The sequence below is a fragment of the Etheostoma cragini genome, chromosome 13 (assembly GCF_013103735.1).
Source record: "Etheostoma cragini isolate CJK2018 chromosome 13, CSU_Ecrag_1.0, whole genome shotgun sequence".
Lineage (NCBI taxonomy): Eukaryota > Metazoa > Chordata > Actinopteri > Perciformes > Percidae > Etheostoma > Etheostoma cragini.
Window position 1 is genome coordinate 14,420,115 of NC_048419.1, and position 20,220 is coordinate 14,440,334.

At 39.6% G+C, this 20,220-nt stretch overlaps 1 protein-coding gene across 5 annotated transcripts in view; it reads left to right on the forward strand.

Moving 5' to 3' along the window:
• Positions 1-20,220, forward strand: part of trim3b (tripartite motif containing 3b) — a 29,399-nt gene that overhangs the window by 8,344 nt on the left and 835 nt on the right. For 2 of the 5 annotated variants that reach the window (XM_034889977.1, XM_034889976.1), the window contains exons 2-15: positions 9,239-9,414; positions 11,463-11,592; positions 14,456-14,566; positions 14,928-15,079; positions 15,332-15,512; positions 15,751-15,852; positions 16,413-16,511; positions 16,922-17,074; positions 17,428-17,806; positions 18,154-18,257; positions 18,366-18,533; positions 18,684-18,852; positions 19,360-19,401; positions 20,071-20,141. In XM_034889977.1, coding sequence (XP_034745868.1) covers positions 9,281-9,414; positions 11,463-11,592; positions 14,456-14,566; positions 14,928-15,079; positions 15,332-15,512; positions 15,751-15,852; positions 16,413-16,511; positions 16,922-17,074; positions 17,428-17,806; positions 18,154-18,257; positions 18,366-18,533; positions 18,684-18,852; positions 19,360-19,401; positions 20,071-20,141 — 1,995 coding nt within the window. In that variant the 5' untranslated portion in view covers positions 9,239-9,280. Of the gene's footprint in view, positions 1-5,071; positions 5,314-9,238; positions 9,415-11,462; positions 11,593-14,455; positions 14,567-14,927; positions 15,080-15,331; positions 15,513-15,750; positions 15,853-16,412; positions 16,512-16,921; positions 17,075-17,427; positions 17,807-18,153; positions 18,258-18,365; positions 18,534-18,683; positions 18,853-19,359; positions 19,402-20,070; positions 20,142-20,220 lie in introns of those variants that run through there. The other 3 variants (XM_034889975.1, XM_034889978.1, XM_034889979.1) reach the window with 3 other exon arrangements.

The window sequence follows — 20,220 nt, forward strand, 5'->3', positions numbered from 1 at the left end:
TTAATGATTGAAGTGGTCCCAGATTATGTAGTTTATTTCAGAGGTGTAGGGAATTTAAAAATAAGCTTGATGTAATTATTTCTGTTTTGTGAGACACTTTTACTTACAGCTTTGAACATCTTTCATCTACAAGATTTACAGTAAGGTTGTAGCAACTAATTACTTTGCAGGTTTTACATGCAAAATGTGATGACTTCACAAAGTATAGCGTGTTCAAATTGTGGGGCTGTGATTCCCTTTTCTCTTATACAAGGACCAGATGTAAATGTCTGATGATAATAAATGATACAAACAAGAGTAGCATAAGGAATGTTTTAGGGAATGATTTGTTGATTTGAATTTGATTCTTTTCGCTTTTTGTATTAAAGAATATGAGTCCTTTTTCCTCTGCCGGTCTGTTTTGTATGGTTGTAAAGTAAAGGATATTATTTGTGTGAAGTGAAGCACTCGGCACACAATTCATGCTCACGCACACCTGCTTTCCCCGAGGCCTGCTGTGGTGTAAAGACAGCTGTGTAGCTACCACAGCAATTGAAAGGAAGCATCTGTATTTTCTTTTCAATCTGTGATTTGCATGCACGACAGACCTGTGTGTTTACTATGAGCTGCCAAAAATAAGCCTTTTTTTTTTTTTACAATACTTTATGGAAAGCACTTTGAATTGACTTGTTGCTGAAATGTGCTATACAAATAAAGCTGCGTTGCCTTGCCTAGTGTGTGCATAGTCTCAAATCTCAATATAGCCCTTTACTGTGTGTGATGCATTTATGATGTATTTGCACATTTATCTAATTTTATCTTGTTTTTTCATTCTAAACGTTATAATCACACATACTGGCAACCATTAAAAACCCAGTACACCTAAGGATAAGATGGCAATGCTCAGTTTGTTTGCTCAGATGTTAATGTATAGTAAGCATACATGAACGAGTGACATTTTGCACAAACAAATTTTAGATATGTAACATGTGGATTACATGTTTTGGACACATTAAAATGCATGTGGTTCCCCCTTGAGGATTTCTGAATCATTGCTTTGCTGGTCATCTGAAAATCCTTGCTCTTTTTTGCAGTGTGTGTGCAGCTCAGAGCACGTGCCTGGCTGTGGTGTGAAGGGGATGAGAACTGATAGCTCTATATATAGATGTATATGTACGTGGAGGCTTAAGACTGGACAGTGCAGGAGAATGGAGGCTTGCCACGCATGCTAGCAACGGTCACACAGGCCGGTCCATGCACGCCATCTAGTATCTCTGGGTGTGTATTATTGTGCCTCTGTGTTTGTGAGGACAAAATTAAAGCTTAGAGCCTAAAAGTGAGATTTGTGTGTTTTTGTATGTCATGTGTATAACTTGAGCAGCAGGCAAGGAAGGCAAAGAAAGGGAGAGGTGGGCCATAGTATGAGATTGAAACAGCTGTGTGTGTGTGTGTGTGTGTGTGTGTGTGAGTGAGAGAGAGGGATCGTGTCAAACAATACAATTTTCCCGATTGCTAGATGACAGTAGGCACAACTGAAGTAACGTGCAAAACTCTAACTACAGTCTGCACAGCAGCCCTTCATGTGGACCAAACTCTAGTTTGTTTTTCATTGCTTAAACACAGTTTTTAAAACTCTACAACCTCATCCCATGGCTTCAACCACAACTTGCACAACACTGTGGATTTACAGCACTTTGTTCAAATGCTGACACATTGATGTCACAACTGTTAACCACACATTCAAAACAGTGCGGATGTCAGCCCGGTGCCTATCAAACACTGCCATTTGCAATGGTTCGTTTTAGACTTGTTAGTGAACACATACTGTATATACAGTATATAGAGAGAGCTCATAAAGCATTATTTGAAAATAAAGAAACACCAAATAAGAATGAAACAATGATACCGTTTTAGAGAAACAGATAAAAGAGCAAAGATACCAATATGTCCACGTAAGATGTATGACGTTACAAACACAGCTGGGAAAAGGTGAAAAACACATCCTTTAAAAAAAAGGCACACTTACTGTGTTTCAAGAAGTAATGGCGGCAATGGGAACACCACAGTCATTTGTATTTAGAGATGATGTTCATGGCATCCAATTATTTGATAACAAAACTTGTAAAAAATATAAAAATAGAAGAAAGTAAAGAAAACAATTTCCCTTTTTTGTGATCAAATATTTCTATTTGACAGACGTTGACAGAGAGACGGACATAAGACACACAGGACCAAACAGACAGCAGCAAAGGGGCAAAAACAAAAGTCTACAACATGGACTTCAATATCCAGTGTGTCCTGTGGCGCTCCATTTACGCGGGCCATAGATAGCTCCAAATACACAACATCCAGAAAGAAAAGGGTCCACGTTTGGGAGAACAGATCGTGAGGTTGTTTCCAACTTGTTGCAATCATTTTCTTAGCCGCTGTGAGTCCAGCAAAAACAGCAAGTTTAGGAATGTTAGAGAGCTGAAAGGCTGCCAAATCATTCAGAATCAAAACACATGTAGTAATAGGTACAGTAACATTAATCAAGGCAGATTTTTTGGATGCAATATTGTTCCAGAACTGACCAACAGGAGAGCAATCCCAGATCATGTGGAGATATGTACCTTAGGCTTTCAGTGGGCAGAAAGTGCACGAAGGGCTGTAAATTACCTTCATGTGGTGCATTTTCACAGGGGTGAGACATGGCCCATTAATGAAATTGTAGTGAATCTGCTGATGGTCTGGAGTGCAGGATACTTCTGGAATTTTAGACCAAACATCATGCAAGTTAAAAGTGACGCTCCGGTCTGGGCAATCACGCTCTCAGACCCTCTTAAATGTCCCTATTTTCTTACAGAAATTATGGATTAGTGTAATTATTTAAACTGTAAAGATGAAAAATTAGCATGTTCCGTATGGGTTTGATGCTACTGTTTCCACTCTCAGTGTGTAGAAATTATTATAGAATAAACGTGTTATCTTAGTGAGTATTGTCCATAGCGTTCGGCTGCACTGACTGTTTTAGACATGTGTAAAGAGTTATGTTGCTTGGAATGATTTTTTCAGATGATGTGAACTGTTTGGCTCAGGAGATTGTTGGTACTGTAGAATGTAGTTCGAGATGTGGCTTCAGTTGTGACCAGTGTCGTTTAGCAATCAAAAATTTAACTAAGCCTTACTCTTACAGAACCTTTCTCGTCACATTATTTGGACTAAAAGGCACTTACAGAACAATACAAAATGTAAGCCCAGAGTCCCTCAAAAAATCCCATACAACATGAAAGAAATGTGAAAATTGATTATGTCTTATTTATTATTTGAGCACTGCCTGAAGTGGGTGTGGATTTTTCACAACTGTTGTCACTATCACTATCATTACTGTTATTGTTCTGCCTCTTACCAACCCTGGGGCAGAACGGTTTCTTTTGACTGTTGATATTGCACAAAGCACAGAGTTAACTGTTGCACTGGGTTTGTTTCTACCTTTTAGCTCACGTTAAAGTTCTTCTCAAAGCATTACATGGACTTGCTGCTTATATAACTACATACAGTTGGAGCCTTGAAGCCAAATTCTTTTTAAAAAAAACACACGTAATTACATTTGGTCTCATTTTATCTCTTCTTTATCTATAGTCTTTTCATTCAAGCAGTACTCCCATTATAATGTGTGTGCTAGCTTTAGGAGACTCATTGTGGGTGCTGGGGGTTCTTCTTCCTCTCGTTTAATAACTGCAGGAGTTTATAGTGTGATAAATCTGTTGTTTCAGCAGAAACCACCGCGCTAAACCAATAATGTTGAGGAGTGCTCACTGCAGGGTTGACAACAGTCTTTTCATACAGCTGCCCAAGCAGAAGTGCTGCATTGGGTATATTGGTTGTGGCAGATACCCTCTCTCTAAATACTGTGGAGCGTGATAACGAGACATCCTATTAGGTTCTTCCATCAACTGGCAGGGGCGTAAACACGTGACTGGGGGTGAAAAGGGACTGAGTATCAGGGCTTTCAGGTGAGGAGGGCCCAAAAAGATACTAGAACAAAGAGCTATGGATGTGGGTAGTGGCCCATAGAAAAAGCTTTTCTACAGGGCCCAGTATTTTTTGCTACGCCCCTGTCAACTTGCAACACACACACACTATCAAGTTAAACATGTGAAACAATGCCACAAGTACTGGGTATGTGTCATTTTCTGAGTGGTATTTTCATCCTCTTATCCTCTACTTCCTGTTACACCAACCACAGCAGTCTGGCCTGTGAATTTAGGATGATTGCGTTTTGGAAAGGTGTGTGTGGGCGTGGAGGAAGCAGAGCCGGAAGTGAGGGAGTAGAGACGACTGGACTCAATCCGTACAGATTAACTGCAGATTAATGTTTGTCTCCGAGAATTGTCACCTCCTGCACCAGATTGAACTCTGTCCACTTCATAAAAATTGGGCGTTTAAGGGATCAGGTGTGAAATAATCCTGTGACAACATATGATATACTTAAATTCAAAATGATAATCCCCTTTACCATATTAAGGATCTTTTCTTAATCCCTGCATGTGTAAATTGATACTATAATGATAGGTGGAGAGGCATATGTCTCAAATTCCTATTTTGAAAAGTTTTTTTTCAAAGGTGACATCATGGGTTATGTAACTCAATGTTTTATTTGGCTGCCCTATGTGTGTGAGAGCATGTGTGTTTGCTGGCTATGTAATGATTCATTTTTTCATAACTGTAACTGGAGGCCAGATGATTGTCACCTGGCAGCTTTCCGTTCCTTATTAGGATCAAGCTTCATTCAAGAGCTGACCCTGATTCTGTGCCAAATCATCATAGTTTTTAACGTGTACATTCAAAAATAAATAAATTACAAAGCAGATCAAGACTTTATATGGAATACATTCCTTGATTCAGATTGTTGCGTTTCCAGCCTTGACTGTTGAACTTTTCTTCTTCTTGTCGGTTTCAATCTTTGCTTCTCACTCCCTCTGGCTAGCACGAATTGTTGGTCTGTGATGCAATCCCTCCTCGCTGTTAGTTTTAAGTTTCCCAGCCAATCAGAACGCAGCAGTAGGAGGGTCATCTTGTGCTTGTAAACAGCACTAGAAATAGGAGGCACTTTCAGTTCACAGTCCCACCCACTGTTGTCATCCCTGTTCAGCCTTTTTCAGTGCCTGTGTTGTGGTGGAAAAGGGAAAAGCTACAGAAGGAAAGGGAAGAGTGGTCAGCAGTGCCGAGGGGGGAAAAGAGGGGTGAGGTGGGCGTGCATGTGTGAGTCAGGGTGTGTGCTGATTGTTCAATGTTAACACAGAGCTGCCATGGAGTCTTCTAGACTGATCCACTCCATACTACTGACAGTAGGTATTGTTTTTTTTTATTGTTTCAACTCTGTGTGTTCGTCCTCATCTACATGAATGTGTAAATTTTACCATCAGCTCAGCTACTACCAGAGAGGAGTGTGTGAGTTTGTATGTTCGTCCAAGCTGTCAGCACATTTTCATTGGTGCTGCACAGGTGCGTGACATTATTCTCTGTCTCTATATTCTTTGCTTCAAAACTGTCTGTCTCTCTTTCCCTTTTCCTGTCCTCTTGATGAACTTGAAAGAAGACGTTAAATTTCCTGTCTTGCCCCCCCCCCCCCACATTTTATTTACATTTGTGTGTTATAAGAGATACACATGAGCTGTGGGAGGATTCTGTTGTACAGTAAAGCAACAGCAGAGGTTTCAGTGCTGAACAAGAAAGAATACCTTTGTATTCAATAAATCTAGCAGTGAATAGACTCACTGTGTGTTAACTCTGCGGGTCTTTGTTGTCACACACACACACACACACACATGTACACACTTAGTTACACATGTACAAATCCTGAAAATCTGAGGAATTAGTCAGGCTAAGGCCACCAGCAACATTACTGCTGTTTTAACTGCACATACAGTATAATGGCCAGAAGAATGATCTCTCAGCAGGATGTGTCCTCTCATGCATCATTTTTAAGCTTCCTGAAGTCCTGCCTGGGCGTGGCTTTATCCAGCCCTGCTGCCAGTAACTACAAAGCCTTAAATATGCATGTCTTCACTAAGTTTTTTGTTTTACTTCCAAGACCTGTGAGTTAAAGCTGGCATTTAAAAAAAACATTAACCAGTTCCCCCAGCCTGCCTATGGTCTCCCAGTGAGTAGAAATAGCAATAGGTGTAAACCGAGCCCTGGGTATCCTGTTCTGCCTTTTGAGAAAATGAAAGCTCAGATGGGCCGATCTGGAATTTTGCTCCTTATGAGGTCATAGGGGGTAAGTTTATCTCCTCTTTCTCTGCTTTGCCCGCCCAGAAACTTTGGCCCACCAATGAGAAAGAGAGAGACATCATGGCTTTTAAACAAGCAAAGTGACAGTTGGTCAAGCCCACACCCCCAACCTCCACCTTTACAGTAAAACTGGGCCGCACAAGAGCTTTGTTAAAGGACCGTGCCTTTTAAATGCATTCACTAAACTCTAAATTCAAAGGAAACTAAGGTTTTACATTCTCTACAGATTTAGCATTGATTTAGCATTTGTGTTACATTTTTCATCCAAATGTTTTGAGACAGAATTATCATTTGGGATTTATTAGACTCCAGATTCCTCCTTTGCTTTGGTCTACCCAACTGTGTTATATACAGAAAAACCAACAGTAAACCAGCCACTTCACTCTCCAGAAGTCCTAAGACCCCTGGTTTTATTTTAGTTTCACAGTCATTGCTTCAAAGCCCATCCACTAATACATGTATCTAAATTTAGAGAGACGTCATTAAATTACTATCAGTATGTTCTAGCACAGAAAAGAGAATGACAGATAAGTGTGAGAACGGCACTGAAGTACATAGTACATCCTGTGGTTGATCCCTCTTTAGTTCTGTGTTCTATTGAAAGAGTTTGTTTTCTCAGAATCAAACTGAGGCAACTGGATACTCTTGAAGTGTCAGTTTAAAACAAAGGGTTTATAGAGAACAATGCATATTTAGAGTTAGACAAAACATAAGCTACTTACCAATAATCATTTCCATCCAACACCCTGCCTGTACCTAACCTAGAGTTTGGACGGGACATGTTGTTCTCATGGTTGACAGCTTAAGAAGTGACCTTTATCCTCAACAACTGACAATGAGACAGGATGGTACATGGGGGATTGAGTGCTGTATTAGATCCAGCAGTAACAGATAGGGAATACTCTGGTGGGGACATGATGGTTACCAGTGTATATTTTGTGTATTTCTTTGCGTGTGTGTGTCCCTGTCATTGACTGTGTTATGTCCATAACTATTGTATGTCTTAAGGCCAGGGATGATGTTTATTTAAGACACCTGCTGAGACACTGTGTCTGATACATTAACATTACTCATGTTGACCCACTAAAAAATGTGGCAGGACGACTGGAGCCAGTTAGCAACACAGAGAGGAAGTGGTATCCCGAGTCAAAGGTGGTAATTTTAAGTCAAAGGTCAAGTCAGGTGAACCTTTTTCTAAGAAATACATGTTGTCCTGGCCTCCTATATTGTAAATGGCGTGTGTACTTATAATCATTCAGAAAAATATAATAAATTTATTCCAATTTTTCCACACCTGATTTTACCATTTCATTTACAATCTAGGTGCATATTAATGAGAACATGCTGCAGTAGAAGGGGTGGGGGGAAAAAACATGCAGCATATTATTGCGATATTTTCAGTGGCAATACTGTACCAATGCACCAGCGACAGGCATCAATCCAAATATATATGTGTTGGTCAGTTTTTATGCTTGACAATACCATTTTGCAGAAATAAAATTGAAGTGATATGAACAAACAGGGAAATGTCTCTTTTTAGATAAAACAGATGTTGACAAATTTTCCTTTTGACATCATCATTTGAAATTTTGAAATAATAGAAGATGGAAAAAGGTTATGAATTGCAATATGTTGCAGAATATTGCAATATGTTTAAAGTTTCAATAATATTGTATAGTGGCATAAGTATCATGATGATTCCCACCCCATGCAGTAGCAGCTTTAACATACCAATATAATTATTATGCCATATGTGTTGGGGCATGCACTGATGAATGTGAAAATTGGGCCAAGTTGGAGACAGCACTAGTTTGTGTTGCTAGGCAGATATTTTTTAAATTTAAGCAAAATGGTGCCTAGCCACCAAAATACAAATACAGTGCTGTCACACAAAATTGATAGGAAGGTCCTTTAATACACACAACAACTGAATAGAAACACGCCACTAATTTGTTAACAGGCCAACACATGTGAAGGACATTAACATTCTCTTCAATTACTGTAAATCTGTTGTTTTTATTTGATTACATTCATATTTCATTGTGAATGGTATAAAGCATAGGGTTTTATCTAGAGTGACTATGGTAGTGGTAGATTACAGTATGACCCAAAACAAAGTTTAGCAGTAGTGAGACCTTACCGTGACTTGTAAATATAGACAGACATAGACACTACTGGGCCCTGGCCATGGGCCGGTTAAGGTTTCAAGGTAAATCGCGGTTTGAAAAAGTAACGGTTTCAAAACCGCTACAATTTTCTCTCATACCATTCCTAAGGTATGATCTTTTTTTATAAGTGGTCAAGGAGAGAAACTGCAGTTTAGTAATCCCTCTCCCTGCCAGTGTGCAGTGGGTTCAATGGAGGAAATTGTTGTTGTTTTTTTACATAAAAAAAACAAAAAAAAAAAACGTTTTAAAGCTGTAATTGCACCACCACAATACCGTGATAATTTTTATAATCAGAAACTAATATCAGCCCATGCCTACTCAGCAAATTCTGTTTTCAGTTGTTGTGTGTATTTGTAGTATCTTTTGGGTTACATGTGTGGCTGTAGTGTTTTGTATTTGTAATAAAAGTCTCATAATAAAAGGTTCATCTTTAACCACAGACTGCACTTATTGTTTAGTTACAAAATATCTAATTTCCTGTTATGTTCCTGTTTTGGCGTTATCTGATATGTTAATCAAAAGCTAGGTACATCATGGCCTTACTGGTTCGACATCTGCTGCTGTCAGGACTGGTGCATGTTTCACACAGTTCTCTTTCAGCTGGCTTTTGTCTGGTATTGACCTAGAAATAACACCATAACAATGGAAATGTGTTTCTACTAATCAAGGAATTAAGCAGCTTTGTTAACTTTGGTTCCTGGTACATCCTTTGCTAAGTTTGCTGATCATTAGCAACCCTGAAAGTGGCGCTGTCTAGAAAAGCTTTTATAGGCAATGTAGGCAAATGTTCATGTTTTTGTCTTTTTTCTCTGCAGGTTAACTACTGTCATCGTCCGTGGCTTTAAATTTCCTCTGCCATGGAAAAGCGTGAGGCTGGGAGCACCAGCCCTGTGGTGCGTCAGATAGACAAGCAGTTTCTGGTCTGCAGCATCTGTCTGGATCATTACAGGAACCCCAAGGTCCTGCCCTGTCTGCACACCTTCTGTGAAAGGTAACTAACATTTGTGCCTTGTGTTTCACTGACAACTGGCAACAGTCCTAATTACCTACACTTCCCTCAGGCTAAACCTGACACAAACCCAGTCTCTGCTTACACCACATGTAGCTTTTGCTGGCCATGCAAGAAGATGCTACAACACTAGCTTTTACCCCACCAGTACTTACCCTCCCATTCTATAACTGAAGAATTCTTGTCATATTTACATGTCTCCTAATTGTGGTACCTCATCTATTGCAAATCCCTGGCCACCATTAAACCGCTCACAGCACTCACTGACTCCATGGGGAAGAGTGCCTTCCTCAGCATCAGGGACTGGAAACGTCTGAGAAAACGCTCATTGTTGTGAGACTCAATTACAATTCCTTAATCGACAGTTCCTCAGAAAAATGATACCCCCTCAGGTGATACTTATTGGGTCTTTTTTGTGCCAAGCAGAGGAGGCTATTAGAAAAGCCTGTTTTGGGTCAGGGTGGGAAGATGGAAGAGGGGGTATTTTGTTATTTACGCAGGATAACTGGGATTATCTTTCAATATATAAACCTATGATAACAAATATTTGTGGAATAGTTTTGAATAGCCACACAGAATACGGAACAAATCCTTTTTCTAGGCAGTGTGAGGGACAGTTGCCCACCCCAGGGCAAGTTTAATCCACGGTTTAACTGGATGGCATGTGATCTGGAGCCCTGCTGAGGTGAACAGACATTTTGTCTGGAGCTATACATGATGTTGCCAGACAGATGTTTTAATACTGGATGGGTTGATGTAGTTTAAGGGGTTTTAGGGCTAAGCTGGCAAACATGCAGGGCCTAGTCTTTATGGTTTAATTCTGCTCCCCTTTTTACGCTTTATGTGATTATCCAAGTTATGTGCTCGTTATTCAGAGATCAGAATCATGACTTTTCCATTGGATGTGCAACATCTATCTACAATTGAGGCATTTGGCTACTTGTCCTCCTACTTATGATTGCAACTGGATATTAATTAGCATAGATGAGTGTGACACAAGTGCTAAAACAGATATTTTCACCCCATAACTGTTGTGGTCCCAGCTGGTTATACGTATGTCTGACAAAGCAACCGTCATCTATCCAGTCTACAGAGCATTACAGTGGTGTTGACATAGCGGTAGATAGACTTTTGTTAAAGCTCTCCGTTGTTCTCAAAAGCTAACAACTGCATTTTACCACGGCTTGGTTGATACGAGCCAGTCTGGTTTGAACAGAATGATGTTAGCATGCAGCCCGAGCAGCTGCCAGACATCCTGGAGTACAACAGAGTTATCCTCAACTCTTAGATTTCTTGCAGCATCAACTGCCAATTAAGTGATAATAAAAGCTGAAGAAAAACAACTGTACATCACATGCTGGATAACGGCCGGGCTGCAGGCCAGGAGCGTGGTTTAATCTGTAAATTGCAACTAAAGATTGCTGGCTGAGGGTTAGGTTTTGGCTCAAAGGTTGTCTAATGTTAAATAGATTGCCTCCTAAGGGCATATCAACCTGCACAACATCCTCATCCTTCAGGGGCCGGTGGAATAGATGTGTGGCTGCTGCCAGGATGAGGCCAGAATCCAAAACACACACACACACACACACACACACACACACACACACACACACACACTCACACAAAAACAAACATGCAAAAGCAGGAACAAAAACATAAAAATCTATTTTCCCTTTCGTTTTTTATCTCTCAGTGTCTCTGTTAGGCTGATTGATTTGCCAGAGATTTTCTTACTAAAAGAGGAAGTGTGTGGCTTCTCTTGAGGCTTTGGGTTCTGTGAATCGACTCCGAGTTACACTTATCCCCAATTTGGTGTGACAGCAGCACTATTTAAGCACTGTCTCTCACTTATTTAAAAAGTGACTTCTGTCTTTCTAGTGTGTTCCTCCTCTCCTTCTATCTCTGCTTTATTAGTAAATTAATTTTTACGTATAATTATACTCAGAATGATTGTGAAGAATCAATGAGTTAGGTGTTATGTTCTAATTCTTGCTCATTCTTTTCTTAATTTGTTGACTCCCTCCCTCCAGTTGTCTCCAGAACTACATTCCCCCAGAGTCTCTTACGCTCTCGTGTCCAGTGTGTCGTCAGACGTCCATCCTGCCAGAGAAAGGAGTGGGTGCTCTACAGAACAACTTCTTCATCACTAATCTAATGGAGGTTTGACTCTTATTCTCTTTTCAAATTCAAGTCGGATACATATGTGTTTGCCAAAAAGTGTGGGACATGAACAAAAGACAAAACGCAGATGACATTTATTATAAGTTTAACAACAATCCAAAGATTATAAAAAAATGCAAATGCATGCAAAAAAATCTTAAAATGTTACAGTATATTATGTTAAAACAAGTCATAGTGTAGTGTGCCAAAGTAAAGTAAAAAAGTCATAGTATTGTATGTTGAAAATTGTAATAGTATAGTATGTTGAAAAAAGTAATTAATTAGTCATAGTATAGCAAAGTATGGCAAAAAAAGTCATACAAAAGTCATAATATTGAATGTCAAAAAAAAACTTTATAAAAAAGGGCTTGCCCAGAGTGGGAATTGAACCTGGGTCAGAGTTACACTGACTACTTGCTGGTTGCTTGTTGTAACATTGCTAACGACTCAGGCACTGTGCCATGATAAAACAGTCAAGGAATACTACTTTGAAAAGTAAACATTAAAAAGTCATAGTGCTGTATGCCAAAAAGGTTTCAAGGTATTTAATGACCAAAAAAACGTGAAAAGGGTCATTGTATAGTTTGTTGAAACGTTAAAGTATTTTATGTGGAAAAGAACATCCTAAAAATGCACTGACCAAGCTGGCAATCAAACCTGGGTCAGAGTCTGCAGGGACTACTTTCTAGTTGCCTGTTGGAACGGTGTTAACCACTGGGCCACTGTCCTTCCAAAGAAATTATGTTTAAAACAATCACAGTATAGTATGTCAAAATAAAGTATAGATAGTATAGATATAGTGAGGAAGACTTAGACATGTGGCCAGAAGTGATCAAAAAAGCCATAGAAGTATGTAAAAAAAAGCAATAAAAAAGTCATAGTATAGTACGTTGACAAAAGTGATTAAAAAAGGCATAGTATAGTATTTCAAAAAAAGTGATAAAAAAGCCATAGAATACTATGTTGAAAAACACCTTAGCATAGTATGTTGAAAAAATACATAGTATAAACATAGTGTGGGAGACTTTTACATCTGGTCAGAAGAGTCTTGGATTGATCCCCGGGCCTTAAGGTTATGGGACAACCATTCTGCCTCCCAGTCTCCCCGTATGATGTGTTTGAAAAAGGTAATAGTGTAGTATGTTAAAAAAAGTGATGGAAGAAAACATAGTACAGTATGTCAAAAAAATCATACTATATCACGTCGACAAAAGTGATTAAAAAGGTCATGGCATAGTAAGTTAAAAAACACTATAGGGTGGCCTATACACTCTGACATGTGGCCAGAAGAGTCTGGGACCATTACCTCCCAGCCACCCGGTATGATATATGGGAAAAGGTAATATCATAGTATGTTTAAAAAAGTGATACAAAAAACATAGTATAGTATGTTGAAAAAGTGATTAAAAAGCTTTAGTATAGTATGTTGAACAAATACATATTATAAACATAGTGTGGGACACTTTGACATCTGGCCAGAAGACTCTGAGATTGATCTACTTGCTGTGAGGTTATGGGACAACCATTCTACCTCCCAGTCTCCCATTATGGTATACGGGAAAAAAGGTTATAGTATAGGATGTTTTTTTTAACATCCTATACTATAACCTTTTTTCAGACATAAAAGTCACACTACAGTGTGTTGAAAAAAGTGATGCAAAAAACCTTAGTATAATATATTGAAAAAAGCCATATATAAAAAATCAATATCAAAAAAGTGATTAAAAAGCTTCAGTATATTATATCATATTGATTCAAAAGCTTTAGCATAGTACGTTGAAAAAATACATATTATAAACATAGTGTGGGAGACAAAAAAAAAAGAAAAAAGGTAACAGTATAGTATGTTGAAAAAAGTGATAAAAAGCCATAGTATAGTATGTTCAAAAAAGACCAAGTACAGTATTTTGGAAAAAGTCATGAAAAAGCCATAGTACAGTATTTTTTGAAAAAGTGATTAAAAACCTATAGTTTGGTATGTTAAAATAATCACAGTATACACATAGTGAGAGACACTTAAACATGTGGCCCAATTAGCCATAGTATAGACATAGTTTAGTATGTCCAAAAAAGTGTTTAAAAAGCTATAGTATAGTATGTCAAAAACGTGATTAGACACAAAAGTGATAAAGTATAGTATGTTGAAAAAGCCATAGTGAGAGACTCTTTGACATGTGGCCAGAAGTGCCTGGGTTTGATCCACTGACCTTGAGATTACAAAACAACCATTCTACCTCCCAGCCACTAAAGTCATAGTATAGTATATGAAAAAAGTGATTAAAAAAGAAATAGTATAATATTTTAAAAAATAGTACGTTGAAAATAGCCATAGTATAGATATAGTGTGGAACACTTGGACACGTGGCCTTGATGTTATGGGACATCCATTCTACCTCCTATCCACCCATCATGATGTGTGAAAAAAAGGTAATAGTGTAGTATGTCGAAAAAAGTGATAAAAAAGCCATAGTATAGTATGTCGAAAAAAAGCCATGGTATAACATGTTGAAAAAAGTGATGAAACAAGCCATAGAAGTATGTCGAAAAAAGTCACAGAATGACATGTGAGCATGACGTGAGAAGAGGAGAAATATGTAATATATGAAAAAGCTGAACTTTTTTTTAAATAGCTAAACTAGTTTTTAAGTTTCAGTGACATCTGTAGGTGAAAGTATGTGGGAGGGGTTGTTTTTAGAAGTGGAAGTAGCCTGTTTTCTGTCACCTCTTAATTGTCCATTGCCAAATAAGGGGGAAAACACCCCTTACTTACTGATAAAGAAAAGAACAAATCCCACAACAGTGAATAAAAGTGTTTCCAAACGATTGAAAAGTTGCTGATGAAGTTTAAAATGTTTTTATCCAGGTCCTTCAACGGGACCCCGAGTGCTCACGGCCGGAGGCCTGCAGTGTCCTTGAGTCAGTTAGTGCTGCAGCTGCAGGGAAGCCCCTCTGCTGCCCGAACCATGACGGAAAGGTGGGGATTCCCTTTTGTGATCACCTCATCGAAATTGCTCAAAGTCAAAATATCTTTATTAGTCTCCCCAAGGACATATTCATTTTGGACACTTTCAACAGAGACACACAACAATCACAGGGTTACAACATTTAAAAGAGAAATGCACATTGAACATTTGGTCTACTCAACGAGCTATGCAAATTGCAAATTCCCATTTTCTATACAAAAAAAAACATTCTTGCTACATTCTTCTCAACCTCAAACTCGTTTGTTTTAGCAATTATAAATGCAAAAGAAACTGAATCCTATATGATTTACTTAATGCAAAGCCCAGCAATAGTGAGTTTTCTTTTTATACTCAGTTTGTCTCCCTCTGCAGGTGATGGAGTTCTACTGCGAGTCGTGTGAGACAGCCATGTGTCTGGACTGTACGGAGGGTGAGCACCGAGAGCACGTGACTGTTCCTCTGCGGGACGTTGTGGAACAGCACAAGGCCGCGCTGAAGACACAGCTGGATGCCATACTAAGCAGGTTAGGGCTTGATAAAGCTTTCAGAATATTTCCTTCACTTTAGGTGCTTTAAGCATGTGGCCCAGGTTTGGCATCTGCCATCAAAGTTCACCTATGCCATGCTGTGCTTGGAATGTCAAAACACGGTAGCCTACTGGGTAAAGTGGCATTTTCATGAAAGAATGGTTCAGCTTTTGTGGTTGTATAGCTAGTTCTTCTTCAGATATTTGTTTATTTTAATTTTTTTCAAAATCACATTGTGACATCTGGCAGGCTCCCACAGCTAACAACATCCATTGAGCTGGTGAGTGAGATCTCCCGCCAGCTGAATGAAGGGAAGAACAAGGCGGTGGCAGAGATTACCAGTACTTTTGAAGAGCTGGAGCGGGCGCTGCATCAGCGCAAGACGGCCCTCATCACAGACCTGGAGAACATATGCAGCACAAAGCAGAAGGTTAGTTAGGTTTCAGACATTCCCATACATACATAGTCCATGCACTCACCAAGGTGCACTCGCATCTTTGCATGCTCATTGTTGAAAGCACAAACACACACAGGCATTTTACAAAATAAGTTGAGCATGATTTGCTACATCTCTCACATTACTGTCAACATACTTTGTTTTCACTCTTCCTATTTTTCTTACTCTTTTATTTCCCGTTTTTCCTTATCTTCCATGTACCCGGGTTCAGGTCCTGCAGGCCCAGCTTTCATCTCTTCTCCAGGGGAAGGAACACATCCAGAGCAGTTGCAGCTTTACTGAGCAGGCTCTTAGCCATGGGAGTGCTACTGAGGTGAGCTGGCAGATTGTAATTTGTAAAAGCAGGCTAACAAACAGGTTACAACTCACATGGGAAGTAACTGTGCTGCAGTCGTGTGGCAGGATGTGAGTTTTGCATTTCATGCTGTAGAAAGGTTTGGGAAGATCCAGGATTTAGCCAAATAATTTGAACATTGACAACTTCTTAGTCCTTGCCCCCTCTGCTAAAACCCAAAAGGTCTCCTAAACCATTCCCCCCACGGGGGAGAATGAATCTCTGTCTTTGTGTGCCTGAGCACACACACACACACACACACACACACACACACACACACACACACAAACAATCATTGATTGGAGGATCTGAAGCGGGAGTGGTGGATTTTTCCACAGGCTGTAGGTGGTGCCAGAAGATTTTTGTCTTCTGGACATACAAGGATTTTTTTTTTAATAACCTGCTTTATGTAGTTCTACTTGAACATAGGGTGAGTTCAGCAAGTACGATAGAAATTTAGTTTTATAAGTCCTACCTACTGCATTTGTAAGATACACAAAAAAGACCAAATGCAATATGTGTATCTTTTGTAAGTACAGGTGCTGCTAGTTCAGAAGCAGATGAGTGAGCGGGTAACAGCGCTGGCAAGACATGACTTCCCAGAGAGACCACATCAGAATGCACACCTGGATTGTCAGGTATTGTTTATTCTGATATAAACTGTCCGCTCTTTTATATTCATTACGGTGATCTGACTGACATTACCACATTACACCGTTTTCTCTACCGACCTATTTATTTTTTCCACTGAAAAAAGGTTGTGGGAGGTTTTGGCATGTTGACACAATCTCAATTTAAAATGTGAGGTTTGTTTTTCATATGTATACATTTAAATCCTTTCTCCCTTTATCTAAGATTGATCTCTGTAAGGAAACAATTACTTCAGAACAAACTATTTTGACAGTTTCTATTCCATAAGAAACTCACAAAGCCTTAATGTTTTACTAGCCCGTGGCTTGTGGCCACCAACAATGAAAATGTAATTTCTTCTAGCAGTTAGGGATTCTTCAGTGAAAAGTATTTAAATCTTGTGTGCTGTTTGCTTCAGGTGGAAACTGAAGGTCTGCGGCGCTCCATCCAGAACCTGGGAGTTCTCCTCACCACATCTGCGGTGGCTCACACCTCCGTCGCCACAGGAGAGGGCCTCCGCCACGCAACAACTGGCCAGATGCAAACAATTACTGTGACAACAAAAGACAAAGTACTGTCTTTATTTTTTAGCCCAACTGCCATTTTCTACACGTGCAGAGTGAAAGCATAGCAGCTTTTACATTTTATCGTTACTTGAATCGGTTGACCAACATATCTGTTTGCTTAAGTCACATAATTCAATTTAGTTTTTTATTTGAATTCCAGATGTCATGCTTTTTCTGTTTTTCTCTTGCAAGAAGTCGTTTACGTTATGATGGCCAGTTAACAGGGATTATTATTATTATCGAAAACAAATCTGGTTGCGATGTGTCTGTGGAAAGTGCTGCCTTGGAGGCTGCAACCATTGCTTGAACAATAGATTTTCTTTTGTTCTGACATTGAATCAAGGACCTCTCTCTGCAGGATGGGGAGTTGGTGCGGACAGGAAATGCTGTTTTAAAAGCGGAGATCACATCTGCTGACAGGAGCCGGGTTGCGGAGACGGAGATAACGGACAATAAGAATGGGACGTATGAGGTGGGCTACACGTTACGCACTGAGGGAGAGTACACTTTCTCTCTGTTGATGTATGGCCAACCGTTACGTGGTAGCCCGTTCCGCCTGCGGGCCATCAAGCCCTCAGATGTGCCACAATCTCCAGATGACGTAAAGAGGAGGGTGAAGTCTCCCAGCGGGACAGGGGGCCACATACGGCAGAAAGCAGTGCGACGGCCTTCCAGCATGTACAGCACCACCAAGAAAAAGGAGAACCCCATCGAGGATGAGCTCATCTACAGAGTGGGTAAGACAGATGACCCATCCAGGAGAGAAAGTCACACACTGTAGGTGCCAAACCAAACACCATGTAGACATTGGACTTATCATCACTGCAAACTCATTTCTAAGCCATTGCAACATGTTTTTATATTGACATCCTCCCCTCTAAGCGGCTTCTGTTTAACTCATTCCAGTAGACCACAGAATGAGAATGAACTTGCTTGACATGATAGACAAGATGACATGCAGAAAAAAAACACTGCATACAGTACAGTATTTTATCAGAAGATGAAACGTAGAAAACAAATGTTGTTGTGAAAAAGTTAAATGGGAAAATTTGGTGCATTGAGTGTGTTATTAATCATTTGTCAGGTTCCCGAGGTAGAGAAAAAGGGGAGTTCACAAATCTGCAAGGAATCTCAGCCTCTTGTAGCGGCAGAGTGGTGGTGGCTGACAGCAACAACCAGTGTATACAGGTGAGACTGACTCAGAGAGGAAAATGCATGTAAGTGCAACAATGTATGCCTTTTACTATTGTAGTACTGTGACCATGACACAATTCACTCAAAAGGGACTGATTACAGGTATTCTCCAATGATGGCCAGTTCAAGATGCGTTTTGGGGTCAGAGGTCGGTCTCCGGGGCAACTGCAGAGACCAACTGGTGTCACTGTGGACATGAACGGGGACATTGTGGTAGCAGACTATGACAATCGATGGGTCAGCATCTTCTCCTCTGATGGGAAGTTTAAGGTGAGATCTCATAGTTTATTTTCTCAGTGCGCCTGACAACATTACTGAAGATACAGCGTGCCTAACTTAAGGTTCATTTGTTTCCTTATTGAAAAACAATTTAAACGTTTTTCTTTCCCTCCTAAAATCCTTTGTCTTCCTCTCTCACAGAATAAGATCGGCGCAGGCCGGCTTATGGGTCCTAAGGGTGTTGCTGTCGATAAGAATGGACACATCATCACAGTGGACAACAAGGCCTGCTGTGTCTTCATCTTTCAATCCAATGGGAAGTTGGTGACTAAATTTGGAGGCAGAGGGACCTCTGACAGACAGTTTGCTGGTGAGACGGAGGCCTCATTATGTAACAAAAGACCACTTTTGAACTCAGCTCCCAAAGACTAACGCTGTCAGCGAGGCAGTAGTTTCTACAAGCTTTTAAAGGAAATCCATCATAATATTTATCAAATTATATTTACAACACAAAATACCACATGGATACTATGTGTATTATTTTGAAAAAAATAAATAGTCAATACAACTAGTGAGGAAAAAACAATAATCAATATATGTAGTTTTGTTGAGACCTTTACTGCCAGTTCGAGCAAATTAATAATGTACCTCTGTGTTCTCATTATATGTCTGAATATAGACCAAGACATACATTCTGTTTAAAAATGTAAGCCCGTGTACATATACTTGTAGGCGAAGTCCCAGGCGGTGCAAAGACCCCCTGCTTCCCCTACAAACTGTGTGGACCACCCCACTCTATTTTTCTTCTTTGCTTATGCTTTATCTCTGACTTCCTATTTTGCTTTCTTTCTGTTCTTCCTCCTGTTTTTCAATCCAGAAAAACTTGGCCCAAACTTTAATAAATCTGGCTCAGTTTTCAGTAAGTACTAAGTGTGGCCTTGCTGCAACCTTAATCCCACAGTGCAGTGCCCTCTGTCTAACCCGACTCCCTGATCATGTGTCCGCCCCCATGAGAAATCACATTGTTGACAAATGGAAGCTGTGCTGTACAATAATAACCCATAAACAAGTACATGCAATTGTAATAATCTCTTACTATTACAATAACAAACTTTTTGTCATGTGCATTGTTTTTTTTGTGTCAATGGATATGAAAAGATTAGTGTCAATGATCTTCAATGCTGACCCACTGCTATTAAACTAACTGGTGTTCCCTGTTTGCTACAAGACAATCAGTGTTGGGGGCTGCAGAGCTTATTAGTGGGTAACTCAACCAATAGCTTTTGATTCATATGAATAGCTACCCATGATATAATAGCCTTAAGCCTTTCTATATAATCTCATTTAGAGTTAAATACAATGAAAAACACAGGAAAAACTTTTGAATCTTGTTAAAGCATTTAATGCATGAAAACTTTGCCTTCAAATCAGAAAAAAAATCTGATTCATCTAGGTCTTGCAGCTAAAATGTGGGTTTAAATTCTGATAGTAAATGGAATGGTGCAAACTACAGGGATAAGTTTAAATTCCAAGTACAGCAAATTCCACATTAACCTGCCTCTCTCTCTCTCTCTCTCCCCGTATCCAGGTCCACACTTTGTTGCCGTGAACAACAAGAATGAAATTATTGTGACTGATTTTCACAATCACTCCGTAAAGGTAAAGGCATAGTTTGTCCGATATAGAGATAACATGCATGTATGATAATATTTATAAAAGTACTTTGTGTGTACTTACT